Consider the following 23,940-nt stretch of genomic DNA (forward strand, 5'->3'; position numbering starts at 1 on the left):
AGACAAAAGCCTCTGCTGGTGTTTTCCTAAGTGGCCTGCACAGTGCTAGGTGACCACTCACCACACCCCTGAGACCTGCCCCCCCTCCCTGCGACTCCCATGCTGACCGCATTGTTCACAGTCCCTCTGGCTCTGGGTGATCAGGACTGGTAGCTGGTCTGTCAGAGCAGGCCATCACTATAAAAGAATGGCCATGCACACTCAGAATGTTTTATTTTTGCTTTAAATATGTAAATGCACATTCCTGAACCTCCATCCCTTAGAGGTTTGTCCCTCCCAGTGCTCTCCCTCAGCCCCAGGTGAGCTCTCATGGCTCCTTTACGGTTAATCCCACGTTACTAGATGATAGTTCTCTACACTAAGCTCCCTGAGGTAGATTTCTGTGTGGGTCAGTCTCTTCATGGGACTCTAACAGGCACAGAGACCCATCTTTTCTCTGCTGACCTGGGGGCTCTACTGTCTCCCCTGGGTTGGCCACAGTCATGTTGCTGTGTCTCACAGCACCTCTCAAATGGAGCGAGAACATAAAGACCGTAGGCAAAGAATATGGATAGAGAACTCTTCTGGATTTCCCCCCAAATATCCCAGTCTCTCAGGTGTCTTGCTCATACCTAATGTGATGGCACCTTTTTGTAAGACTTTAGGGAGTCTCTGCTGAACATTCAACTCGTTTTCACAGAAAAAGCTATCCCTCTTTATTTCTGCATTCATATTTAATCAGTTTAGGGTTCAATTAAATTGGATTTAATTAGCTCTTCTTTTCCTACCTTAAGGTGGAAATTTAGGTAAGTGATATCAGACTTCCTCCACAAAACTACATATTAGTTTAAACTATATTATACATTAAGCATTGCTTTAGTTGTATGTAAACATTTCTGCACATTGTGTTTTCATTATGATTCAGTTCCAATAATTTTCCTTGTGATTTCTCTAAGTCACGGGTTCTTTCGAAATGTGTTATTTGATTTCCAAAAATTTGGGAGTTTCTACTTATTTGTTGTTATTTAATTCTGATGATAGCATTGTGGTTACAAAAAAATACTTTATTTCTGCCCTTTCAAATTTGTGAAATTGTATTTTTTTAGAGACCTACAGCATGTTGTCTATCTTGAAAAAATTTCATGTGCACTGGAAAGAATGTGTGTTCTGCATTTGTTGGATGTAATGTTCTATAAATGTCAAATAGGTCAGTGTGTTAGGTGTTGTTCGGATCTTTTATATCCTTATTGATTTTTTTTTACTGATCATTTTATCAATTTTTGACAGAAGTACATGAAAATTTCCATTTAGTGTTGCCAGTTGTTTGTCTTAATGTACTCAGAAGCTCTCTTACTAGGTACTCTGTTGATAAATGGAGGCTTTTATCACTATGAATTGTCCTGTCCCCATGTGTCTCCTGTGACTCTGTCAGAGACCTAACTTGTCTGACAGAAAGATCATCACCTCACCTACTCATACTTAATGGCATATCTTTTTCCATTCTTTTTCTTTCACCCTTTGTATGTGTTTATATTTTAAAGGGCATTCCTTATAACCAGCATTTAGTTGGTCTTGCCTTTTTCTCAGCCTGAGTCGGGCAATATTTGCTTTCAGTTGGATTTTTTAGTTCATTTAAGTACGTTGAAAATAATTACAAATATGGTTGGATTAAATCTGTCATCTTCACATCTGTCATCTGTTCATCTATTTGCCTATCTGTTTCTTTGTTCTTCCTTTTATCCTCTCTTCTGTGTTTTGGATTCCATTTATCTCCTCTACTGATTTTTCGGTTATACCTCTTCGTGTTGCTTTCGGTAGTTGCTCTCAAGACTACAACATGCGTCTTTATTCAAGTAACATTTTGTTACTTTAAAACAATGTAAGAACCTAGAGTAGTACAATTCAATTTACTCCCTCCCACATTTTGTGCTTTTCTCATATATTTTAAAAAATCTTATTTAAATTCCAGTTAGTTAACATACAGTGTAATATTAGTTTCAGGTGTACAATTTAGTGATTCAACCCTCCCATACAATACCCAGGGTTCATCACAAGTGCACTCCTTCATCCCCATCACCTTTTTGACTCCTCCCCTACTCACCTCTCCTCTGGTAGCCATCAGTGTGTTCTCTATAGTTAAGTGTGCTCTCTATAGTTCTTGGTTGGTCTCTCTTTTTTCTCTTTGCTCATTTGTTTAAATTCTGCATATGAGTGAGATCATATGGTATTTGTCTTTCTCTGACTTAGTTTGCTCAGCATTACACTGTCTAGCTCCTTCCATGTTGTTGCAAATTGTAAGATTTTATTTTTATGGCTGAGTAATATTCCAGTGTGTGTGTGTGTGTGTGTGTGTGTGTGTGTGTGTGTGTCCCACATCTGCTTTACCCATTCATCTATCAGTGGACACTTGGGTTGCTTCCATAGTTTGGCTATTGTTAATAATGCTGCAATAAACATAGGGTGCACATATCCCTTTGAATTAATGTTTTCATATTCTTTGGGTAAACCACACAGTAGTGTGATTACTGGATCATAGGGTAGTTCCCTTTTTAACTTTTTGAGGAACCTCCATACTGTTTTCCAGAGTGGCTGCACCGATTTGCATTCCCACCAACAGCGCATGAGGGTTTCCCTTTCTCCAAATCCTTGCCAGCACATGTTGTTTCTTGGGTTGTTGATTTTAGCCAATCTCACAGGTATGAGGTGATATCTCATTATAGTTATGATTTGCATTTCCCTGATGATCAGTGATGTTGAACATCTTTTCATGTACCTGTTAGCCATCTGTATGTCTTCTTTGAAGAAATGTCTGTTCATTAATTCTGACCATTTTTAATCAGAATATTTTTTTGGTGTTGATTTATATAAATTATTTATATATTTTAGATACTAAACTCTTATTGGATATATAATTTGTAAAATATCTTCTCCCATTAGGTTGTCTTTTACTTTTGTTGATTGTTTCATATGCTGTGCAGAAGCTTTTTATTTTGGTGTAGTCCCAATAGTTTTTTTTTTTTTTTTGCTTTTGTTTGCCTTGCCTCAGGAGACATATCTAAAAAAATGTTGCTATGGCCAGTGTCAAGAGAAATTACTGCCTGTGCTCGCTTATAGGACTTTTAATGGTTTCAGGTCTCACATACAGGGTCAGGGCCAGACAGCTTCACAGGCAAATTCTACCAAACATGTAAAGAAGAGTTAATAGCTATTTTTCTCCAATTATTCCCAAAAATAGAAGAGGAAGGAAAACTCCCAAATTCATTCTATGAGGCCAACATTACTGATTCCAAAACCAGATAGAGATACAATAGCAAAAAAAGAGAGCTAAAGGCCAATATCTCTAATGAACACAGATGCAAAACTCCTCAACAAAGTACTAGCAAACAAAATCCAACAATATGTTAAAAAAATCACTCATCATGATGTAGCAGGATTTATTCCTGGGTCGCAAGAATGGTTGAATATTCAGAAATCAATTGACATGATACGTCACATCAGTAAGAGAAAGGATAAAAACCATATGATCATTTCAGTAGATGCAGAGAAAGCATTTGACAAAGTACAACATCCATTCATGATAAAAACCCTCAACAAAGTAGGTGTAGAGGGAACAGACCTCAACATCATAAAGGTCACATATGAAAAACCCATAGCTGACATCAATGGTAAAAAACTGAGAGCTTTCCCCTAAGGTCAGGAACAAGACATGGATGTCTACTCTCACCACTTTTGTTCAACATAGTACTGGGAGTCCTTGCCACAGCAAGCAGACAACAAAAAGAAATAAAAGGCATCCATGGCACAAAAACAGACACTCAGATCAATGGAACAGAATAGAGAACCCAGAAATGGACCCACAAATGTATGGCCAACTAATCTTTGACAAGGCAGGAAAGAATATCCAATGGAATAGACAGTCTCTTCCGCAAGTGGTGCTGGGAAAACTGGACAGCGACATGCAGAAGAATGAACCTGGACCACTTTCTTACACCACACACAAAAATAAACTCAAGATGGATGAAAGACCTAAATGTAAGACAGGAATCCATCAAAATCTTAGAGGAGAAAGCAGGCAAAAACCTCTTTGACCTTGGCCGCAGCAACTTCTTACTCAACACGTCTCCAGAGGCAAGGGAAACAAAAGCAAAAATGAACTACTGGGACCTCTTCAAGATAAAAAGCTTCTGCACAGCGAAGGAAACCATCAGCAAAACTAAAAGGGAACTGACGGAATAGGAAAAGATATTTGCAAATGACATATCAGATAAAGGGTTAGTATCCAAAATCTATAAAGAACTTATCAAACTCAACACCCTAAAACAAACAATCCAGTGAAGAAATGGGCAAAAGACATGAATAGACACTTCTCCAAAGAAGACATCCAGATGGCCAACCGACACATGAAAAAATGCTCAACATCAGGGAAATACAAATCAAAACCACAATGAGATACCACCTTACTCCTGTCAAAATGGCAAACATTAGCAACTCAGGCAACAACAGATGTTGGCAAGGATGCAGAGAAAGAGGATCTCTTTTGCATTGCTGGTGGGAATGCAAGCTGGTGCAGCCACTCTGGAAAATACTATGGAGGTTCCTCAAAAAATTAAAAATAGAACTACCATATGACCCAGCAATTGCACTACTAGGTATTTATCCAAGGGATACAGGTGTGCTGTTTTGAAGGGACACATGCACCCCCATGTTTATAGCAGCACTATCGACAATAGCCAAAGTATGGAAAGAGCCCAAATGTCCATTGATGGATGAATGGATAAAGAAGATGTGGTATATGTATGTGTGTGTGTGTGTGTGTGTGTGTGCGCGTGCGCGTATGTGTGTGTGTATCTATACACACACACATACACACACACACAGGAATATTACTCGGCAATCAAAAAGAATGAAATCTTGCCATTTGCAACTATGTGGATGGAACTAGAGGGTATTATGCCAAGCAAAATTAGTCAGACAAAGACAAATATCATATGACTTCACTCATATGAGGACTTTAAGAGACAAAACAGATGAACATAAGGGAAGGGAAACAAAAATAAAAACAGGGAGGGGGACAAAACATAAGAGACTCATAAATAGGGAGAACAAATAGAGGGTTACTGGAGGGGTTGTGGGGGGGGATGGGATAAATGGGTAAGGGACATTAAGGAATCTATTCTTGAAATCATTGTTGCACTATATGCTAACTTGGCCGTAAATTAAAAAAATAAAATAAAAAAAAAGATATAAAAGGCATCCAAATCCGTAAGGAAGAAGTAAAACTTCCACTATTTGCAGATGACATGACACTACTTATAGAAAATCCTTCAGACTCCACCAAAAACTACTAGACCTGAGAAATCAATTCAGTAAGGTCACAGGATACAAAATCAATGTACAGAAATACATTGCAGTTGTATGCACTAATGATGAAGCAACAGAGAAATTAAGAAAAAAATCCCATTACAACTGTACCAAAAATAATAAAATACCTGGGAATAAACTTAACCAAAGAGGTGAAAGACCTGTACACTGAAAACTATAAACTGCTGATGAAAGAAACTGAAGATGGTGTCTGGGTGGCTCAGTTGGTTAAGCGTCTGACTTCGGCTCAGGTCATGATCTCGTGGTTCGTGAGTTCAAGCCTCTCATCAGGCTCTGTGCTGACCACTCAGAGCCTGGAGCCTGCTTCAGATTCTGTGTCTCCCTCTCTCGCTGCCCCTCCCCTGTTCATGCTTTTTCTCTCAAAAATAAATAAACATTAAAGAAAATTGAAGACAACACAAAGAAACGGAAAGAAATCCCATGCTCATGGATGGTAAGAAGAAATATTGTTAAAATGTCTATGCTACCCAAAGCAATCTAGAAACTTAACATAATCCCTATCGAAATACCAGCAGCATTTTTCACAGAACTAGAACAAACAATCTTAAAATTTGTATGGAACAACAAAAGACCCTGAAGAGCCAAAGCAACCTTGAAAAAGAAAAAAAAAGCTGGAGGTAACATAATTCCAGGCTTCAAATTATATTACAAAGCTGTAGTAATCAAAATAGCATGGTGCTGGCATAAAAACAGACACATAGCTCAATGGAACAGAATGGAAAACACAGAGATAAACCCACAGTTATATGGTCAATTAGTCTTTGACAAAGCAGGAAAAAATATCCAATGAGAAAAAGACAGTCTCTTCAACAAATGGTGTTGAAAAAATCAGACACCTATATGCAAAAGAAAGAAACTGGACCACTTTCTTTCACTCAAAATGGATTAAGGACCTAAATGTGAGACTAGCCCTGAGGTTTCTTAAAGTTCAATCTCTCCTCCTCTGAGCATAGATGGTCCTTCCCTGTCAGGTTGCTCTTCCACCCACCCTCTCTGCAGTTTCAGTCACTGGTCCCAGGTTTGAAAGTGTCTTCTGCTCTTGCTCACTTAGGAAGTCATTATCTCTCCATAATTTGGTTCTTTTAGATCTCTGTGTATCCACAGCTCTTGGATGGTTTTATTTTTTTTTTTTAATTTTTTTTTTCAACGTTTTTTTTTATTTATTTTTGGGACAGAGAGAGACAGAGCATGAACAGGGGAGGGGCAGAGAGAGAGGGAGACACAGAATCGGAAACAGGCTCCAGGCTCTGAGCCATCAGCCCAGAGCCCGACGCGGGGCTCGAACTCACGGACCGCGAGATCGTGACCTGGCTGAAGTCGGACGCTTTAACCGACTGCGCCACCCAGGCGCCCCTCTTGGATGGTTTTAAAGGAAAGTATAATTGTTTTGGTTTATGTAGGGCTTTCTTGTTGCTTGGCAGGAGTTAAAGTCTCTCTCACACTTCTAAACCATAACTAGAGAAAGGGCTCACCTGTTCATTGGCCCTAAATGTTTTGCCAATTTCTGCTGTTCTCTGACCCTTCACTTAGGAGTACATGTACAATTTCCCAAATGTAAAGGTGTTGCCATTATTGATTTGGAGTTTTATTGCACTGTAATCTTTAAAAAAAGTTTTTTTTTAACGTTTATTTATTGTTGAGAGAGAGAAACAGAGCATGAGCACGGATGGAAAGAGAGAGAGGGAGATACAGAATCCAAAGCAGGCTCCAGGCTCTGAGCTGTCAGCACAGAACCCAATGTGGGACTCGAACTCACAAACAGTGAGATCATGACCTGAGCCGAAGTCAGACACTTAAGCCACTGGGCTACCCAGGCACCCCTGCACTGCAATCTTTAGATACTAATTCTTTGGTATTTATTGCCACCTTATGATTAATGGTCAATTCTGATTAATGGTCAATCGGATTAATTCTGATTAATTAATTAATCTTAATTCTGATTAATTCTGATTAATTCTATGATTAATGGTCATTTCAATAAATGCATATGTACACTTAAGAAGAGTGTATGCTCTCTAATATTCTCAAGTTGTATACATTCTTGAAGTAAATGTATATCCTTTAATTGTAAAATTTTACCTGAATTTTATCAAATTTTGATTAATTCTGGAAAATGTTGCATGTGTGCTTTGGGAAGGATGTGTATTTTAAAATTACTGGCTTCAGTACTCTACACATGCCCATTAGTGAAAGAGAGAAATCAGGTGTTCAGACATATCCTAAGTAATATGGGGTCTGTTTATCTATTTGCTTTTCCCATTATGATTATGTTTACTCCTTCTAATTCCCTCAGTTTGTGCACCAAACATTTCAGGCTATGTTGTTAGGTGTTTACAGAGTGTTACATATTCCTGGTTGTTACCAGTATTATTACTCAATGATCTGCCTTAGCCTTGATAATGTATTCTGCCTTTTACTATATTTAATTTTTTATGATGATTGCTACACCAGTTATCTTTGGCTGGAATTTTGCTGGGCTACCATTTAAAAACTTTGTTTTCATCCAGTTATTATATATGTTGTGCTTTTTATTCCTGTGCCTTTGTTTTGTTTGTTCCTTCCTTTTCTGGCTTCCATTTGATTTCATCTTCTTTATTGGAATCCCCTGCTCCTGCTCCCCCCACCCCCATCAAGCAAACCATTCTATTTCTATATCTTTCTGATTGCCTTTAACTTCTGCAGATAGTTTTTGAGCCAAACTGTGATGAAAGAAAGTCATAAATAAGCTGATGAGTCACTTTGAACATTTCCTGTATCTACAGAGGGATGGAAGAATGGTGGTCATTGAAATCTTAGGAATACAACAAAAAATTAGTATGATTAGTAATGTTCTTCAAGTCACATACTTCGACCACAGCAGGTAAATAAAAACTGCATTGATCTATATTAACTACGATATGTTTATATGCATAGGTGTTGAGATAAGTTCATTTTCTCCTATGTCATGCAAATGATCGAATTTTATTTTCTTTATTCAAAAGTAAAAAGCAATATAAAGATGCAAATAGCAAGGTTATCCCTAAATTTCATTTTGTGCTTATTAAATTGTATACTTGTAAATATGTATTGATACTAAAGAGTAGTAGTATTCACATGGCTTTTTCAGAAAATAAGCAATTTTGTAAATGGGAAGGCGGATGACTTATGATTAAAATGAAAGGAAAAGGAAACACAACAGAAGAAAGAAGGTGAAACATTAGGTCAAAATACCTTCTCAAAACACACCTTTGAAAGGGTACAGGCGTTTCTGTTCCCTGTGCTGCTGTTTACCTCTGTTTCTTATCAATCAATACCCTTTAAGTGTGCAAAAGATACACAATCACAAAGGAAAAAATCCTCTGTGTAGACGACTTCACACAAAGAATCAAATGTAGGATATCATTGGTCATTTCTCTACCGTGGTCATTCTAGCTAAAAGACATTCAAAGAATTTAATAAATCAAAGTAGTCCAGTGGTAGTTTTTTTTAAAAGCCCTACTTCAATATCAATGGAATAATAAAAGGCACTGATTAATAAAGATCTTACTTTTTAAGATCTTTGTACTTTTTAATATCAAATGTACTTTTATACGATTGAGCCATGAATCTCTATAGCAGCTCACTGCAATATACCCACAAATTGTCTGCCATTAATTTTAAGATTGCCTCAAAAATAACCTACAATAAAATATCCCAAGACATTTCTCCCCTAAATTGATCTACAGATTTAAAGCAATCTTAATCAAAACTCCTAGTATGATTTTTATAAATTAACAGATTCTAAATTTTTTTTTTTATTTTTTTTAATTTTTTTTTCAACGTTTATTTATTTTTGGGACAGAGAGAGACAGAGCATGAACGGGCGAGGGGCAGAGAGAGAGGGAGACACAGAACTGGAAACAGGCTCCAGGCTCTGAGCCATCAGCCCAGAGCCCGACGCGGGGCTCGAACTCACGGACCGTGAGATCGTGACCTGGCCGAAGTCGGACGCTTAACCGACTGCGCCACCCAGGCGCCCCTCTAAATTTTTTATATATATGCAAAGACACTAGAATAACTAAACAATTTTGAAAAAGAAGAACAAAGTGGGAGGCCTTATACCAGCTGATTTCAGGATTCACTCTAAAGGTTCAGTAATCAAAACCATGTTACTGGAGGAAAGGGAGACAGATCAGAGGAACAAAACAGAGTCTAGGAACAGATTCACACTTGTACTGACAATTCACTTTCAACAATGTTGCCTGGGTGAGTCAATGGAGAAAAGACGGTGGTCTTTTCAACAAATGGTGCTGGAACCATTGGATAGATAAGACATGCAAAGACAAACAAATTTGAAGCTTACCTCACACCATATACAGAAATTTAACTCAAAATGGATCTTAGGCATAAAACTGAAGTCATCAGGAGACAGAGGTTGGAAGTGGCCCAGCAATCACACTTCTAGCTATTTACCCAAGAAAACATAAGCCCACACAGATCTTGTATGCAGATGTTCGTAGTAACTTCATACATAATATTCTAAACTGGAAGCAACCTAAATGTGTATGAATCTATGAATGAGTAAACAAATTGCAGTGTATTCCATACAATAGAATACCACTCAGGAAAAAAAAAAGCACCTAAGAAATCTATTAACCTGGGCTTGAAGACTAGTCAAAGTTCACTGGGGATACCTGTGGACAGAATGGATACCTGTGGACAGAGTGGGCTCTACAGCTGGCAGGTCTGAGAGGCCTGTTTCTGGAACACAAAGCCCTAGTTCATTCATCATTTGTGACTATGGAGAAAAGGAGCCAGAAGTCAGAGGAAAGGAGCTGAGCCAGTAACCTTATGGACCCCAAACCTGGAGTGGACTGCGAAGATCTCTTCATTTTATGCGATTAAACTCTATGAAAAATGGCTGAGATTAATCTCGCAGCTTCCTTTCAGAAAGAAAACAACAAATGCTCACTTGAATTATTTCTGCTTTAATTATTAGTTTAATTCCATGTTTTCCTTTGCCTCCATCACTGGTATAATTCCCCAGATCTAGAATTTCATGTGCTCAGTTGAAATATTTTCCAGGTACCAAGTAACACTTTGCCTGTCTCTTCCATACAGTCAAGGACAGGGAGGCATTACCTGCAGGAGAGGGTCTCCCAGGTTTCCTTCTGCAGGGAAAACCATCACACGGGCCCTGTCCCCTGAGGGGAGGGTCTCACACAGGTTTTGGCCCTTGCAGGGCAGGTACTCACACAGGCTTCCTGCTGCAGGTATTGTAGGACCTTCTTGGCTGGAATGAGGAAGTCAGTGAGGCAGCGCAGCCCATCCCCACCGTGGAGCCTCTCAGCCACACTGAACAGCTGCCAGAGCACCGTGGCTGCCGTGGCCTCAAAAGGTGGGTAGAGGGAAGACAGTGTGTTCTGGATATAGGTGTCAAGGGATTCCAGATCCTGAAATGCAAGAGAGCATCGGGTAATTTAAGACATCAATGAAGACAGGTGCAGAGGAGAGTTTCACTGGCTGGTTATGTAAGGGTCCCCTTTACAGGCTCTGTCTTATGTCTGGGTATGTGACCTGTCTTTGTGGGAAGGTGCAGGCAAACCCTCAGCATAGTGGGGAGTTCCTCTTGGAGCAGTCTGCTGGTCCTTCACATTGTCACACTGAGGAAGTGCCCATGGCTGCACTAGGTACACCTGACCCCTGAGCCTATGAGGGGAACCCTAACTAACACTTTAAGTGAGGTTGTTGCTGCTGTCACCGGAGGCACAATCAAGTTCCACCCCATTAAATTCTGAAATGTGCACCTGAAATGCTACATTTTAGGGTTATCTGTGGAGCGTCTGGAATTTCTCAGGGGGCCTTCCCTTTCCCTGGTACTCCTGGGTCTGAAGGGAATGGGGGAGGCCCCTGTGACAAGGACAGAGCCGGTTCACATGTAATTTAATACTCAGAAAAGTTTACCTATAGTATATACATTTTAACTGTACTGATAATGTTTAAAAGATTAAAAAAAAACCATTATGGCATCCTTTATCAAAATCACAGAATTACACCCACTCAGTCATTCTGAAAACAGTATCATTGGTACCTGATTTCTTCTTCATATTTTGGTAGAACAAGCTTTTATGTAAAGACAGAATACTTTTAGTTTAAAAGATGTTTAAAGTTATTTTTAGATGTAGCATTTCCTGAGGAAATACCACAAGGTTCATTTGTTTGGAAAAGAAATGCAAGGCTACAAATAACAGTTAAAAGTCAAAGAGGTTAAAATTGTGAAATCGATTTTAAAGGGACAACAGTTACATCTGACACTCCTCTGAACAGTTCATGCTACAGGAAACTGAAAATAAAATAGTGAATCCTCTGAGCCTAGAGTGGATAAGGACGCAGGCCATCTGTCCTGACTGAAAGGCCAAGTCTCACAGCGAGCAGGGAGGTGTGCGCTGCAGTGAGTTCAGCTTCTAGAAACTCCCACCACGTCGGTGTGGTGAGGCATTGATTAGATATCCTCTGGAGCTCCTACACTCACAGAGGCCTCCTCGTGTCTGTTTGTTCCCCTTCCTCCATATACCTGGCTCTTCCCACCAGACAGGGTCACTCACTCAGTAGGAATTATCTAAATACTAATGTCATCCAGAAAATACCAAGATGGTCAGTCTGATGTCTAAAAACTCAAAGCATACCTGAGCTACCAGTGAATATCCAGCCCATAAGAAAAATGGAGGTGGGGGCGCCTGGGTGGCGCAGTCGGTTAAGCGTCCCACTTCAGCCAGGTCACGATCTCGCGGTCCGTGAGTTCGAGCCCCGCGTCGGGCTCTGGGCTGATGGCTCAGAGCCTGGAGCCTGTTTCCCATTCTGTGTCTCCCTCTCTCTCTGCCCCTCCCCCGTTCATGCTCTGTCTCTCTCTGTCCCAAAAATAAATAAACGTTGAAAAAAAAAAAAAAAAGAAAAATGGAGGTGGTCTTCAGCCAGGGGCAGGACTCATGCTCTAGACGTCATGTACCTCACAGAGATCTGAAGCAAATGCTTAATTGTGATACAAGAAACTGGTAAAGGTGGAAGGGGCATGTCTTTAATGATCTATTTTGGAGGAAGTAAAATGCAAACTTTGGACCCTCCCTGGAGAGATGTCCTCCCGCTGCCCAGATACGCAAGTCCAGGCCCACTTCTCCTCCAGACTCGCAGATGCATCCTCATTCTTGTGTCCAGCTGTGGTTAGTAGCCTCCCAGCGGGTCTCCTGGCCTCCACCCCACCTACTCATCCCTTGAAAACTGCCCAAAGTGAGGAGGAGAGGGGCGATACTTGCTGAGATCTCTGGGATCTCACAGCATCCCCGGCCCCTTCTCTGCCTTTTGATTCCTGTCATGACTGAGTCAAGCCCCAATACTTGGTCTAGAGGGCACCTCTTCTACCAGCTTCCACTCCCTGGGTGCCATCCCACCCAAATCCTGATCCAGGCAAGAGCTGCCCAAGAGAAGCTGTTTACCTGCCCAGAGGCCATCTCCCAGGTCGAGTAAGTTAAGGAAGTCTTGGGCAAGCCACAGGGAACACATCCTCTAGCCTCTTCTTGGCTACTGTGTCCCGAATAACTGCCCATACGGCAGCTTCCTGGCTGTCATCTGCCTCTCTGGGTGCTTGATGACCAGGAACAACCAAAGCATGATGGTGCACACAGGGCCACTGTCTCATGAGCTCCCCAATCACTTTGCAGATGGTGCCTGATCTTGCTCTTGGGAAGAGAGGCTCTGATGAATAAGCAGACTGTACGACCAGGGATAGACACAGCCTGAAGGGCCGTCCCAGGCACAGCACCGTGGCATGTGCACAGTACAAGCCAACCATTCCCACTTGCATACAATTCTCACAATTTAGTATTTTCAAGACCCACAAATTATAAGAGGGGGAGGCAGACATATATGACCTTGAGAGCAGAGGCAGAAATTATCACAACAGATGCAAATTACCTGAATATATTCAATTCAGCTTAAGAGAACATGTAACAATATAATATATCTTAGAAAGATTTCCATAAGAAATGTTTAAAGGGGACGTTGTCTTTGGTATGTTAAAGGGTGAAGTTCAAACATCTGGAATATTTACTCTGCGTAGTATTTTCTTCCATGATGTTTAGTGGAATGATATGTGTGTTACAGTTGAGTGTGTGTGTGAAGGAAAACGTGTGTGCAGAGATGGGTGTTTGTGTGAGGGAAAGTATGTGTGAGAGAGAAAGTTATGTGTGAGGGAAAGTGTGTCTGTGTGGGGGAAAGTGTGTGTGAGAGATAAAGTGTGTGTGAAGAGTGTGTGTGTGTGTGAGGGAAAGTGTTTGTGTGAGGGAAAGTGTGAGAGAGAAAGTGTGTGTGAGGGAAAGTGTTTATGAGAGGGAAAGTGTGTGTCAGGTAAAATGTGTGTGTGGGAAAGTATTTCTGTGTGTGGGAAAGTGTCTGTGAGTCAAAGTGCGTGAGGAAAAGTATGTGTGAGGAAGAGTGTATGTGAGAACGAAAGTGTGTGTGAGGCGGTAATGTGTGTGTGAGAGGGAAAGTGTATGTGAGGAAAAGTGTGTGTGAGAAAAAGTGTGCGTGAGGGAAGGTGTGTGTGTGGGAAAGTGTATTTGTCAGGGAAAGTGTGTGTGAGAGAAAATTGTGTGTGAGAGAAAGTGTGTGAGAGGGAAAGTGTGTGAAGGAAAGTGCGTGTGAGAGAAAAAGTGTGTGAGAGGGAAAGTGTGTATGTGAGAGGGAAAGTGTGTGTGAGGGAAAGCGTAAGTGAGACAGAAAGTACGTGTGAGGAAAAGTCTGTGTGTGGGAAAGTGTATGTGTCAGGGAAAGTGTGTACATGAGAGGGAAAGTGTGTGAGGGAAAGTGTATGTGAGAGAACATGTATGTGAAGGAAAGCGTGTGTTTGGGAAAGTGTACGTGTCAGGGAAAGTGTGTGTGAGAGAAAATTGTGTGTGAGAGAAAGTGTGTATGTGAGAAGGAAAGTGTGTGAGGGAAAGTTTATGTGAGAGAAAAAGTGTGTGTGAGAGAGGGAAAGTGTGTATGTGAGAGGGGAAAGTGTATGTGAGAGAGAACGTATGTGTGAAGGGAAGTGTGTGTGTGGGAAAGTGTATGTGTTGGGGAAAGTGTGTGTGAGAGAAAATTGTGTGTGAAAGAAAGTGTGTGTGAGGGAAAGTGTGTATGTGAGAGGGAAAGTGTGTGTGAGGAAAAGTCTGTGTGTGGGAAAGTGTATGTGTCAGGGAAAGTGTGTACATGAGAGGGAAAGTGTGTGAGGGAAAGTGTATGTGAGAGAGAATGTATGTGTGAAAGAAAGTGTGTGTGAGAGAAAATTATGTGAGAGGGAAAGTGTGTGTGAGAGGGAAAGTGTATGAGGAAAAGTGTATGTGAGAGAACATGTATGTGAAGGAAAGCGTGTTTGGGAAAGTGTACGTGTCAGGGAAAGTGTGTGTGAGAGAAAATTGTGTGTGAGAGAAAGTGTGTATGTGAGAAGGAAAGTGTGTGAGGGAAAGTTTATGTGAGAGAAAAAGTGTGTGTGAGAGAGGGAAAGTGTGTATGTGAGAGGGAAAGTGTATGTGAGAGAGAACGTATGTGTGAAGGGAAGTGTGTGTGGGAAAGTGTATGTGTTGGGGAAAGTGTGTGTGAGAGAAAATTGTGTGTGAGGGAAAGTGTGTATGCGAGAGGGAAAGCACCTGAGAGCAAATGTATGTGAGAAAGTGTGTATGAAAGGGAAAGCGTGTGAGGGAAAGTGCGTGTTGAGGGAAAGTGAATGTGAGAGGGAAAGTGTGTGTGAGGGAAATTGTGTATGTGAGGAAAAGTGTGTGAATGCCAGTGTGTGAAGGCATCTGAAGGTGTGTGTGGGGGCAGAGCCATAGTGAGCCAAGAGAAATATTGGGGGCAAATCCTTAGAACAGTTCCTCCGCCTCTGGGTGCCCAGGAAGAGAAGGGAGTAGCCTCAGGGTCAGGGAGAATGTCTATGCAGGCACCTGTCATCAGTTCAGCCTGTGCCCGCTCTCTCTGTAAGGTGTGACTCACCCATTCACCCATTCTGGCACGCCATCAGGATGTGCAGAAATAGGAGGGAAGAAAGCAGACAAAGGCAGATGTCATCACTTTGTCGATGGTTGATTTCTTCTCCTTATGTAGCTCAGGATTCCCGTTTCAACCGAAGGCTAACTTCAAAACTAGGACCTTTGCCTGTGTACTTGATCCTAAACCTACCTGTGGCTTAGGATGTGATTTTCTGCAGATGTACGTTAGTGGATTGGTGACACAATACTAGTATAAAGCACTTAATTACCATTTTGCTGAACTATGAATCAGTGTGTTGTTATTTGCATTTTAACAAAAAATGTTCATGTCTGGAGAAATATTTTAGGGCTTTACTCTTCAGTGAAGGACTTTAGGTAAAACTTCATTGAAAGGAGGGTGAATTTTAAAATCTATACCCTTGTCTCTCACAGTGCCTGCACATTCCATGACTAGGCATGTTCCTCCTGGCACCTAGTGCACAGGCCAGTGACCTGGCCTCAGCATATGGCCCCTCCCTGCAACTCTCCAGGCCTCACACGCGCTGAAGACGAGAAGACTGAAGCTGGGCATCCACAGGCCCATCTGTGCCCACCCTGTGCAGGGGGGGTGGGGCAGTCTCAGGGACACCGGAAAGACACCTGGCCGCTTGGTTCTGAAACACGAATCAGCTGGAAATGGCATGCTTCATCCGCCAGGGGGCAGGTAACATGCTAAATGTCAAAGCCAAGGTAATGTCTTCTCATTTCAAGGACTGTGCTGAGCTAAACAAGACCAGCTGATGAATAAGGCAAGGAAACAGCAGGGGCACCCCATCCAGGGCCTGGCAGGCCGGAGGGACTGGGCTGAGGCTGGCCTGACAAAGGCTGCCCATCAGTGCTCACATTTTCACTCAAATGTAACACCCCCAAAGATGACTGAAGGCACAGAGTTGTGGGGCAGTTGTTGGCAGGGTGGGTAGGCCTGGACATCAGGATCCTTTTACCTGCCCAGAGGGTCTGCAGGGGCTTACTGTGGGGACCACTCCTGTCTCTTAGGAAAGGGCACCCCAAGATGAGAGACTGCTAGGTAGCTAGGTTTCCGAGCAGGCAGTGCGTAAACTGTGCTCCCAGACCTCCACCCCACCCTTCCTGCACAGTCGTAAGCTGGTGGCTGACCCCCCTCGTGTCCCAACAGGGATAGAAAGTACAAGAACATCAAAGACTTCAGCACAGCCACATCGGAGACACCTTCCTTGCAGCTACTCCCAATGACCAAAGGAACCTGCTGCCCAAATCTACATTTGGGCCCCTGTATGCGGGGGACAGTAGGGCGTGTATAGGAGGACAGGATTGCAGGACACCTGGCGTGAGGTCTCAGGTGGGGTTAGGAGAGGACTAAGCAGCTGCAGTAAGGCAATACCAGCCTCTCCACCTGCCATTAGCCAGGCTGGGGGCTTCTCTGGGACTCACTTATGCCGTCTCATTCTGAAAATTGCCAGGGCACGGATGTTGGTGCAAAGAGAACAAAGGCTGGGGGCATCATCCACGAGGCAAGGCTGGGTGTGTGGCTGGTGTGGGGGCAGTGCACACAAAAGCCCCTCATCTGGTGTGGGAGCTCATCTTATCCTGCAGCCCCATGACCAGCTCCTAGTGATACCCCAGATGCTGTAGCCCGGGGTAGGGGCATAGAGAGTGGGGTACAGAGGGGTGCCACTCACCCAGGCACTTCTACCCGGAAGGTCAGGGCAGCCTTTAAATTTGCCACTATGGCCTCTGCCTCTAGTCGGATTTTATAAACAAAAGTCAGGATGTACAAGTAGCAGCAGGCACCCACTATGGGACACCAGAGCTGTTCCTACAGCCTGCCTTCAAAACAGGGGCCTAGGACAGGAGGGGCACCCGCGTCAGTCCTAGCCCTGCCCCACTTTCCATCAATAGCCACTTTCTCGGCCCTGTGGGGGCTGGGTGTGAAACCCACACTCCCCAGGAGGCTTGCTCTCAGTAGCCGACCTGGTTACAGTCTCTCAGACGCCCTTCCTGAAGGGCGCCGATGCTCATCTCTGTTTTCCTGTGTGTACAGACCCAGGAACCACTTTTGAGTCAAAGAAAACGTGTCTAGAAAGCCTAGCCCCCTGTGCTGGCCTGACGTGCCAGCCTGCCTCCATCTGGTCTGTCTACACCTCCATATGGGTCAGCATCTCAGGCTGACTCTCCACCCGGCCCCACTGCTGACTCCAGCCACCACCTGTGGGCCCTCCCTGGGCCCAGGCAGCTATGTCTGACACCTGAGGGCTAGGCCTTCTCTCCCCGACCAGCACACTCCCCAGGCTCTGACCCCTGGGCCACGGCAGTTCACTTCACAGCTTCCTCAGACATTCCTCCACCTTCCCAACCGAGGCGAGTCTTCTTTCTCAAGCTCAGAGCTGCCTACTTAGCACTTAGCTGCCTTCTAGTTGTGCATCTGCAAAACCGGGGTCTGCTTCTGGGCTGCGCACCATGTGACCCTTTCCTCGCACATTCGTGGTGTTGGATTACATCGTGACATGTCTAGAGGATCTTTAGAAGGGAGAGGCAGGGAAATGTTTGGCCAAATGTTCACCACAAATATGTCTGGGCTCTAAAATCCCGCTTCGTTTATGGAGGAAAGATCCCTCTGAGGAACACTGGGCCTCCATAATGCTGGACAGGAGAAATGCCCGTCCGCATTTCAGTAAGGTACTGAACTGACAAAAAACAGAGCAATCTTTCTGTGGTGAGCTGTTTTTCACAGAATCCCTGCCTCCCTGGGGAGGATGGCATGTCCCTGTCCATCGGCATCAGGCGCGGCCACATGACAAAGAAACGTGGCAGCAGTGGCAGATGCGGGTTCTGACAGAGACTTTGTGAGGCGGCACGTGCTCCGATACACTACCTTTCCCTCTGCCACAAGATGGGTAACACCCCAGAGAAGCTGTTCCATGAGCCTGGACCCCAGAGTAAAACTGACGTGATGACCATGATGGGCACGTAGCATGAACCGGTCATCACGGTGCTGATGACTGAGATGTGGGGGGCATTGGTTATGTGGCATAACCTGCATATCGTGACTGACACTCCCTAGGACCCGGAACACAGACCCAGGGGACACCCCAACTCAGGGCCTTTACCTCCCCACGGCAGCCACAGCACACACCTTGGCATGGGTTACCACCTCTACCTAGGAGCCCTCTTGGATTGGTGTCCTGTAATGCACCTGGAGGGACTGAGCTGCCTGCAGACACGTCAGTGCGTCCTGAGCTGGAGTTGGTTCTGAGAGGCTTCCCAGGGAGACCACGCCCCACAGGGTAGAATGAGGAGCAGGACCTCGGGACTCTGTCTCCACCCTGTTGGCATGGTGCCTCCAGCAGGGGAGGTGCATGTGGCATATCTCAATCTCAGCTGTATCTCCAGGAGTGTTCCAAAAGCATCTCAAATCTGAGCATCATTATCCACAGCCTCTGCTTTGTCTAGGTGTCAATATTTTCTAGTTTTCAGGGAGAAAAGAAAACCAGGAGAACGCCAAGCAAAATCACTATTTCAGGGTTCAAGCTTCAGGGCTGCACCTTATGCAACTGGCCCAGGAGGTGAATCCAGAAAAGAGTAATTCCAAACACAACCCCGAAATGTCTTTTCTGAATTTACACACACCTTACCAAACAAACATGAAACACATAGTTGCCTGACTTCAGCAATTCTGAAGCTGGTGTTCACATTACGGTGGATTGTGGGTGCTGGGGATTGCTGACAATGGAAATCCGTCTACAGGGCTAAACAGCCGGATGGCGGCAGTCTCCGCCGGCCGGCATGTTGGGACGGCTCCCCCTTGTAATTCTATGCTCAGATCGCTGCCAGGCTGGCTGCAGTGCCCCTCCCTTTCTTTCCTCCCCTCAGATGCCCAGTCACCTGCAGCAAGAACCTTCCAGGTGGCTTCTGCTCCACCAACTTCTTTTTAAAACTGATTCTACGTTCTTCCTTCTCATGCCAGCTTCCCAGACTAACGCAGTGTAAGAACTTGCTGACATGGAATTGGCAGGTGCCATCAGTAAAAGCCTGTTCTGAAAGAGGGAGCCTGGCAGATCCTCCCTCCCACCCCTGCCCACTGTGCCACCAACTGGGGCCGCTGTGCGTGCCTCTAGGTCCCTGCCTGTGTCAGATATGGGCCAGACCTGTGCTACCTGCTTGCTTTCTACTTTGGGCCATGGTTTCCTCAACTGTTGGCTGGGAGGAGCTCTCAGGTGGCTGAGGACCGAGGGCAGGGACCTCAGGAGAGGGCCTGGCCCATGACACCTGTGTGTTCAACAGGGCCTGCCAGGGGCTCTCTTCCTGAGGATGAGCCACAGGCAGCTGCGTCCTCCCCTGTCGACACATGCCCTTCAGCCCTCCAGCTGGAATGTGCGCAGCTCAGAAGCTAGAGTCCTGTTTTCAACATGATCCCTTTTCTGTTCCAGGAGGATCTCAGTCTCCATCTTAATCATGTTGCGAGGCACCTGCTTTCCTATCTAGGGCTTGACATTAAACAGTCACAAATAGAACCAATCCTATGTGAGAAAACAAATATATAAACATGACTTCTCAAATGTTTCTACAACCAATCCTCCCCAGATAGGACACTGAGTCAGCAGCAGGACAATGGAGGTGTCATGGCCCCCCAGCTGCTGGGCTATTGCCCCCTCGGGCCCTCTTCCACGAGTTGCCTCTGAACCAGGGCACAGGAGTGCTGAGCACCTTGGCTCCCAGGCACCCAGCAGGGCTTTGACACACCTGCTTGCTGTGTGGCTGCCAAACCTCCCCACTGTAAAGCCAGAACTGGTAAACGAGACGGCACTTCACAGTTTACACCATGTTTGCACATGTGACTCCCATGATGGGCAGAGCCACCCAGTCCTGCAAGTCTATGTTAATTATGCACTTTTGTCACTAGGCATTCCATCCTACCTATGGGCGCCTGATGTCAGAATCTGCCTAGAACCGAGGAGGTTTTATCTTCCAGGGAATCTCACTCAACCAGACACACTCAGAATCTTCCACTGGGTGTTCTTTGGAAAAGCTGCCTCTTCATCCTCTAACCACCAGCTGGAGCATCCAGGATTTCACCTGGAGGTGTGGGGGACATCCTGGCGCCACCCTAGCTCCTCTGTCCCTGCTGGTCTCTATGCAACACTCAGGGGTCAGCAAACCATGACCCCAGTGGTCGGAAAAAAAACCAAAAGAAGAATACTAATTCAGACACGTGGAAACTATATGACATTCACATGTCAGTGCCCATATTGGAAGTTTTATTGGAACACAGACACCCTCATTCCATGCATTGCCTATGGCTGCTTCTGTGCTACAAAGGCAGAGCTGAGAATGGTCCTTCAAAGCCTCTAGGCTTACTGTCTGGCCCTTCGTAGAAAGTTTGCTGACCCCACCCTTAAGGAAGGAAGTCCTGCAAGGCAGCCAAGGGGCATGAGTGGGTGGATGAAGGGGCAGCCCCCACCCTCCTTCCCTGTCTGCTGCCCCATGAGTTGCATGGACTCTGGCTCCAGAACAGCTACATTTCTCGATGAAGATGCTGGATGAGTGAGGGCTTGGTTGACACCACCATTTCTGATTCAACACCCAAGTTCCAACTAATTGTCAGTGATTTCGTTCACGAACAGCTTTATTCCATGTGTGCTTTGAGAGCAGCAGTCAATGTGACTGACTGTGATTGAGCGTGGTACCCAGCGGCTCTGTCTCCAGGGGTGTTATTAATTTCTTCTCAACATCGAATGCATTAAAAAAGCACTCATTTAAGGTCCTCATTATCCTTCTTTGCATTTAGTAGCCTAATATACAACGAGGACACTCCCAAACTAGGGAGCCGTGAAAGTCTTGGAATGCACCTTTCATGCCAGCATCTATTAGGTGACTACGAGTGCACACGGGAAGCTCAAGCACCGTCCCTGCCACGGGTCACATGTTCACTTGGTCATTACCAGGATAGAGGCAACCACAAACACAAGGTCCCAGAGCAAGGCCTGCCCTGGCTTGGGAAGCCCATCACGCCAGCAGCAACCAGGGAGTGACCCTGCTCTGCTGCTCACCTGCTAGTCCTGCAGTAATTGCACAAACAGACGCGGTCCTGCCTTCAGCATAGAGAGGAAGCAAACCTACCAGAGAAGCAGAAAGAAGGGTGGGCAGGAGGGAGACAGGGCTGGCAGCATGAGAAACAGATCCCCGGAAGGGACGGAGGTGCCCCTGTGGACGCGCCGGTAAAGAGGAGCTGTCGCTGGCCAGGTGGTGAGCTGCATCCTGGGGCCCAAGGCAAGAGCAGCTTCAGGGGGACACCACCTGTAAACATCACCCGGGGTTCTACACTGACTGTGGCATAGCACAAAGTCCCCAAGACTTCTGCATATCTGGTTTCTTCGTTTGTAAAACAGGAAGAATACCATGAATCTACTTCAATCATTCCACAAAGGTAAGAACATATTTCATCTTAAAAGAACATTGAAGCTTTTTACTTTTTTTTTTTTTTTAATTTTTTTTTCAACGTTTTTATTTATTTTTGGGACAGAGAGAGACAGAGCATGAACGGGGGAGGGGCAGAGAGAGAGGGAGACACAGAATCGGAAACGGGCTCCAGGCTCCGAGCCATCAGCCCAGAGCCTGACGCGGGGCTCGAACTCACGGACTGCGAGATCGTGACCTGGCTGAAGTCGGACGCTTAACCGACTGCGCCACCCAGGCGCCCCAGCTTTTTACTTTTTAATACAGCATGCAAACTGACAATGAAGTGTTGGTTCTTGAGACATTTTGACTGAATTTAGCTCTTTGAAGGTGCCTGATAGAAAGTGTGCAAGAGCGACAATTACCTCAATCAATGCAGATTGGCTCCCTCATGCTGAAATGTGACTTCAGCCGCAAGAAAGAGTTTTGTTCACTCTAACTGTGGCAAGACCAGAAAAGATTATGCCAACCTGAAAATGTCCCTCAGTCCTAATTACTATACCAAACCTGACTTTCCCACATTGAGTCCTGCATCGAGCCCTTGATCCACAGCAGAGCTCGAGGGAGCTACGCACAGCGCACATGCAGACAGGCCCGAACCCCTATTTGCAGTTTTTTAGGGGAGTGACTGATCAGAGCCATTCTTTCCCACCTAACTTACCCGGAAAGCCCTTTGGCAGGAAACCAAAGTGCACTTGAAATATGTCAGCCCGACCAGATGTGTGGCTCTTCATGTATAAAGAGAAAAACAGATTTCTTCCCTCCAAGTTTTGTGTTGTCCTTTTGTTTTCACATTACTGCTAAACTGCGTGAAAGAAACCACCCGCAAAACCACCGTAAGTTCCCTTTTGTCTGAGTCCAGCTGCTTTGCCAGCATCTGCCTGGCATCTGTCTTTAGGTAGCACACCTGGCCTCCCCACACCTCTCCACGCACATTTCCAACAGAGAAACAAGTACTCTTGAGGGAGGATTGAAGCTAATTTGTCTGAGTTGTACATGTGACAGCAGACTCCACCTCTATCACGAATTACGTGTGTTTCTTATACTTTCCGATTATATTCCAATACAAGTAAAGGAAGAGCAGGCACAAACATGGTAGGTGGGAGTGTGACATTGTGTATTTGCACCAGTAGCTTAAAAATGCTACCCTAACATCTCCCCCAAAGCATCCTGTGAGCAGGGGCCCAGCCACAGCTGTGATGAAAGTTGGGCATCAGCCTGATTTGGGCTCTTCAAAACGGGAGCACAGGCATCCTAGAAAAGTCTCTCAGATGGTCAGTGTTTCTCAGCTTGATTATGACTTGAAGGTAGCTGGCACCCGGCTACCTGAAATCATTTCATTTTAACCATGAATGAGAAGGCTCTAATGTGGTGTTGATGGAAAACCACAGACATATTTTTAAGTTACAAATGATGCCTGTACTTTCCCTGAAAGACTTTGTGACGTAGACAATCTTTAGTCTGAGTGGGACAGGTGCTGACTGCTGACACCGGGCTGAGGTTGTTCGGGAACTGGTGCTGGGTCTGGGCTGAAGCACCTTTGCCTGTCCCAGAAGGAGAGTGGAACGAAGGCTTCAAGTTTGAAAGTTCTGGCTAGGAAGGCTTCATAGGGACATATGATGAGGCCATACTGATGTGCAGGAAGGTAAGGTAACTGGGAGTTTGGTTAAGTACAATTTAAGGATTTTTAGGGGAAAATGTGAATTCTGTATACATGATAAGAACAACAAAGAAGTCATTCTAATGAGAAACCTGTGATGGATGCACTTGGAGTACTAAATCACACTTCTCACTGTCTCCCTGACTCAGGAAGTCACCACTGAGCTGGCCCACAAAGCTCAGTGGCCCCAGGCAAAGTCATGTCTGGCAAGTATGGCTCTACATGACGTGAACAGGTCCCTGAGGTTTCCCACACGGGTGCCTGAGAGAGGGGTAGAGAAGGATACACTGGACAAGACAGTTGGGGATCTTGAGTCTAAGGATAAGGCTGGAGCCTGGAGCCCAAAACCACACTCAGAATGGGCACAGCAGGTGGCTTACCAACGTCTGGAATCCCGAACAGAGGGAGCCCTTGGAGCATGAGCGATGGATGCAGGACAGAGGGAAGGAGGTGCTGGTGCACACTGGG

General features: G+C 44.7%; 1 protein-coding gene across 1 annotated transcript in view; it reads right to left on the reverse strand.

The window, feature by feature from the left end:
- The window catches only part of PLEKHG4B (pleckstrin homology and RhoGEF domain containing G4B), a gene marked incomplete at its 5' end in the record, with an annotated part of 56,505 nt that extends 45,733 nt beyond the window's left edge, over window positions 1-10,772 (reverse strand). Inside the window, one exon of the mRNA XM_032594206.1 lies at window positions 10,575-10,772. Coding sequence (XP_032450097.1) covers window positions 10,575-10,772 — 198 coding nt within the window. The remainder of the gene's footprint in view (window positions 1-10,574) is intronic.
- Window positions 10,773-23,940: the final 13,168 nt, after the last annotated feature.

This window comes from Lynx canadensis, chromosome A1, assembly GCF_007474595.2.
Source record: "Lynx canadensis isolate LIC74 chromosome A1, mLynCan4.pri.v2, whole genome shotgun sequence".
NCBI lineage: Eukaryota > Metazoa > Chordata > Mammalia > Carnivora > Felidae > Lynx > Lynx canadensis.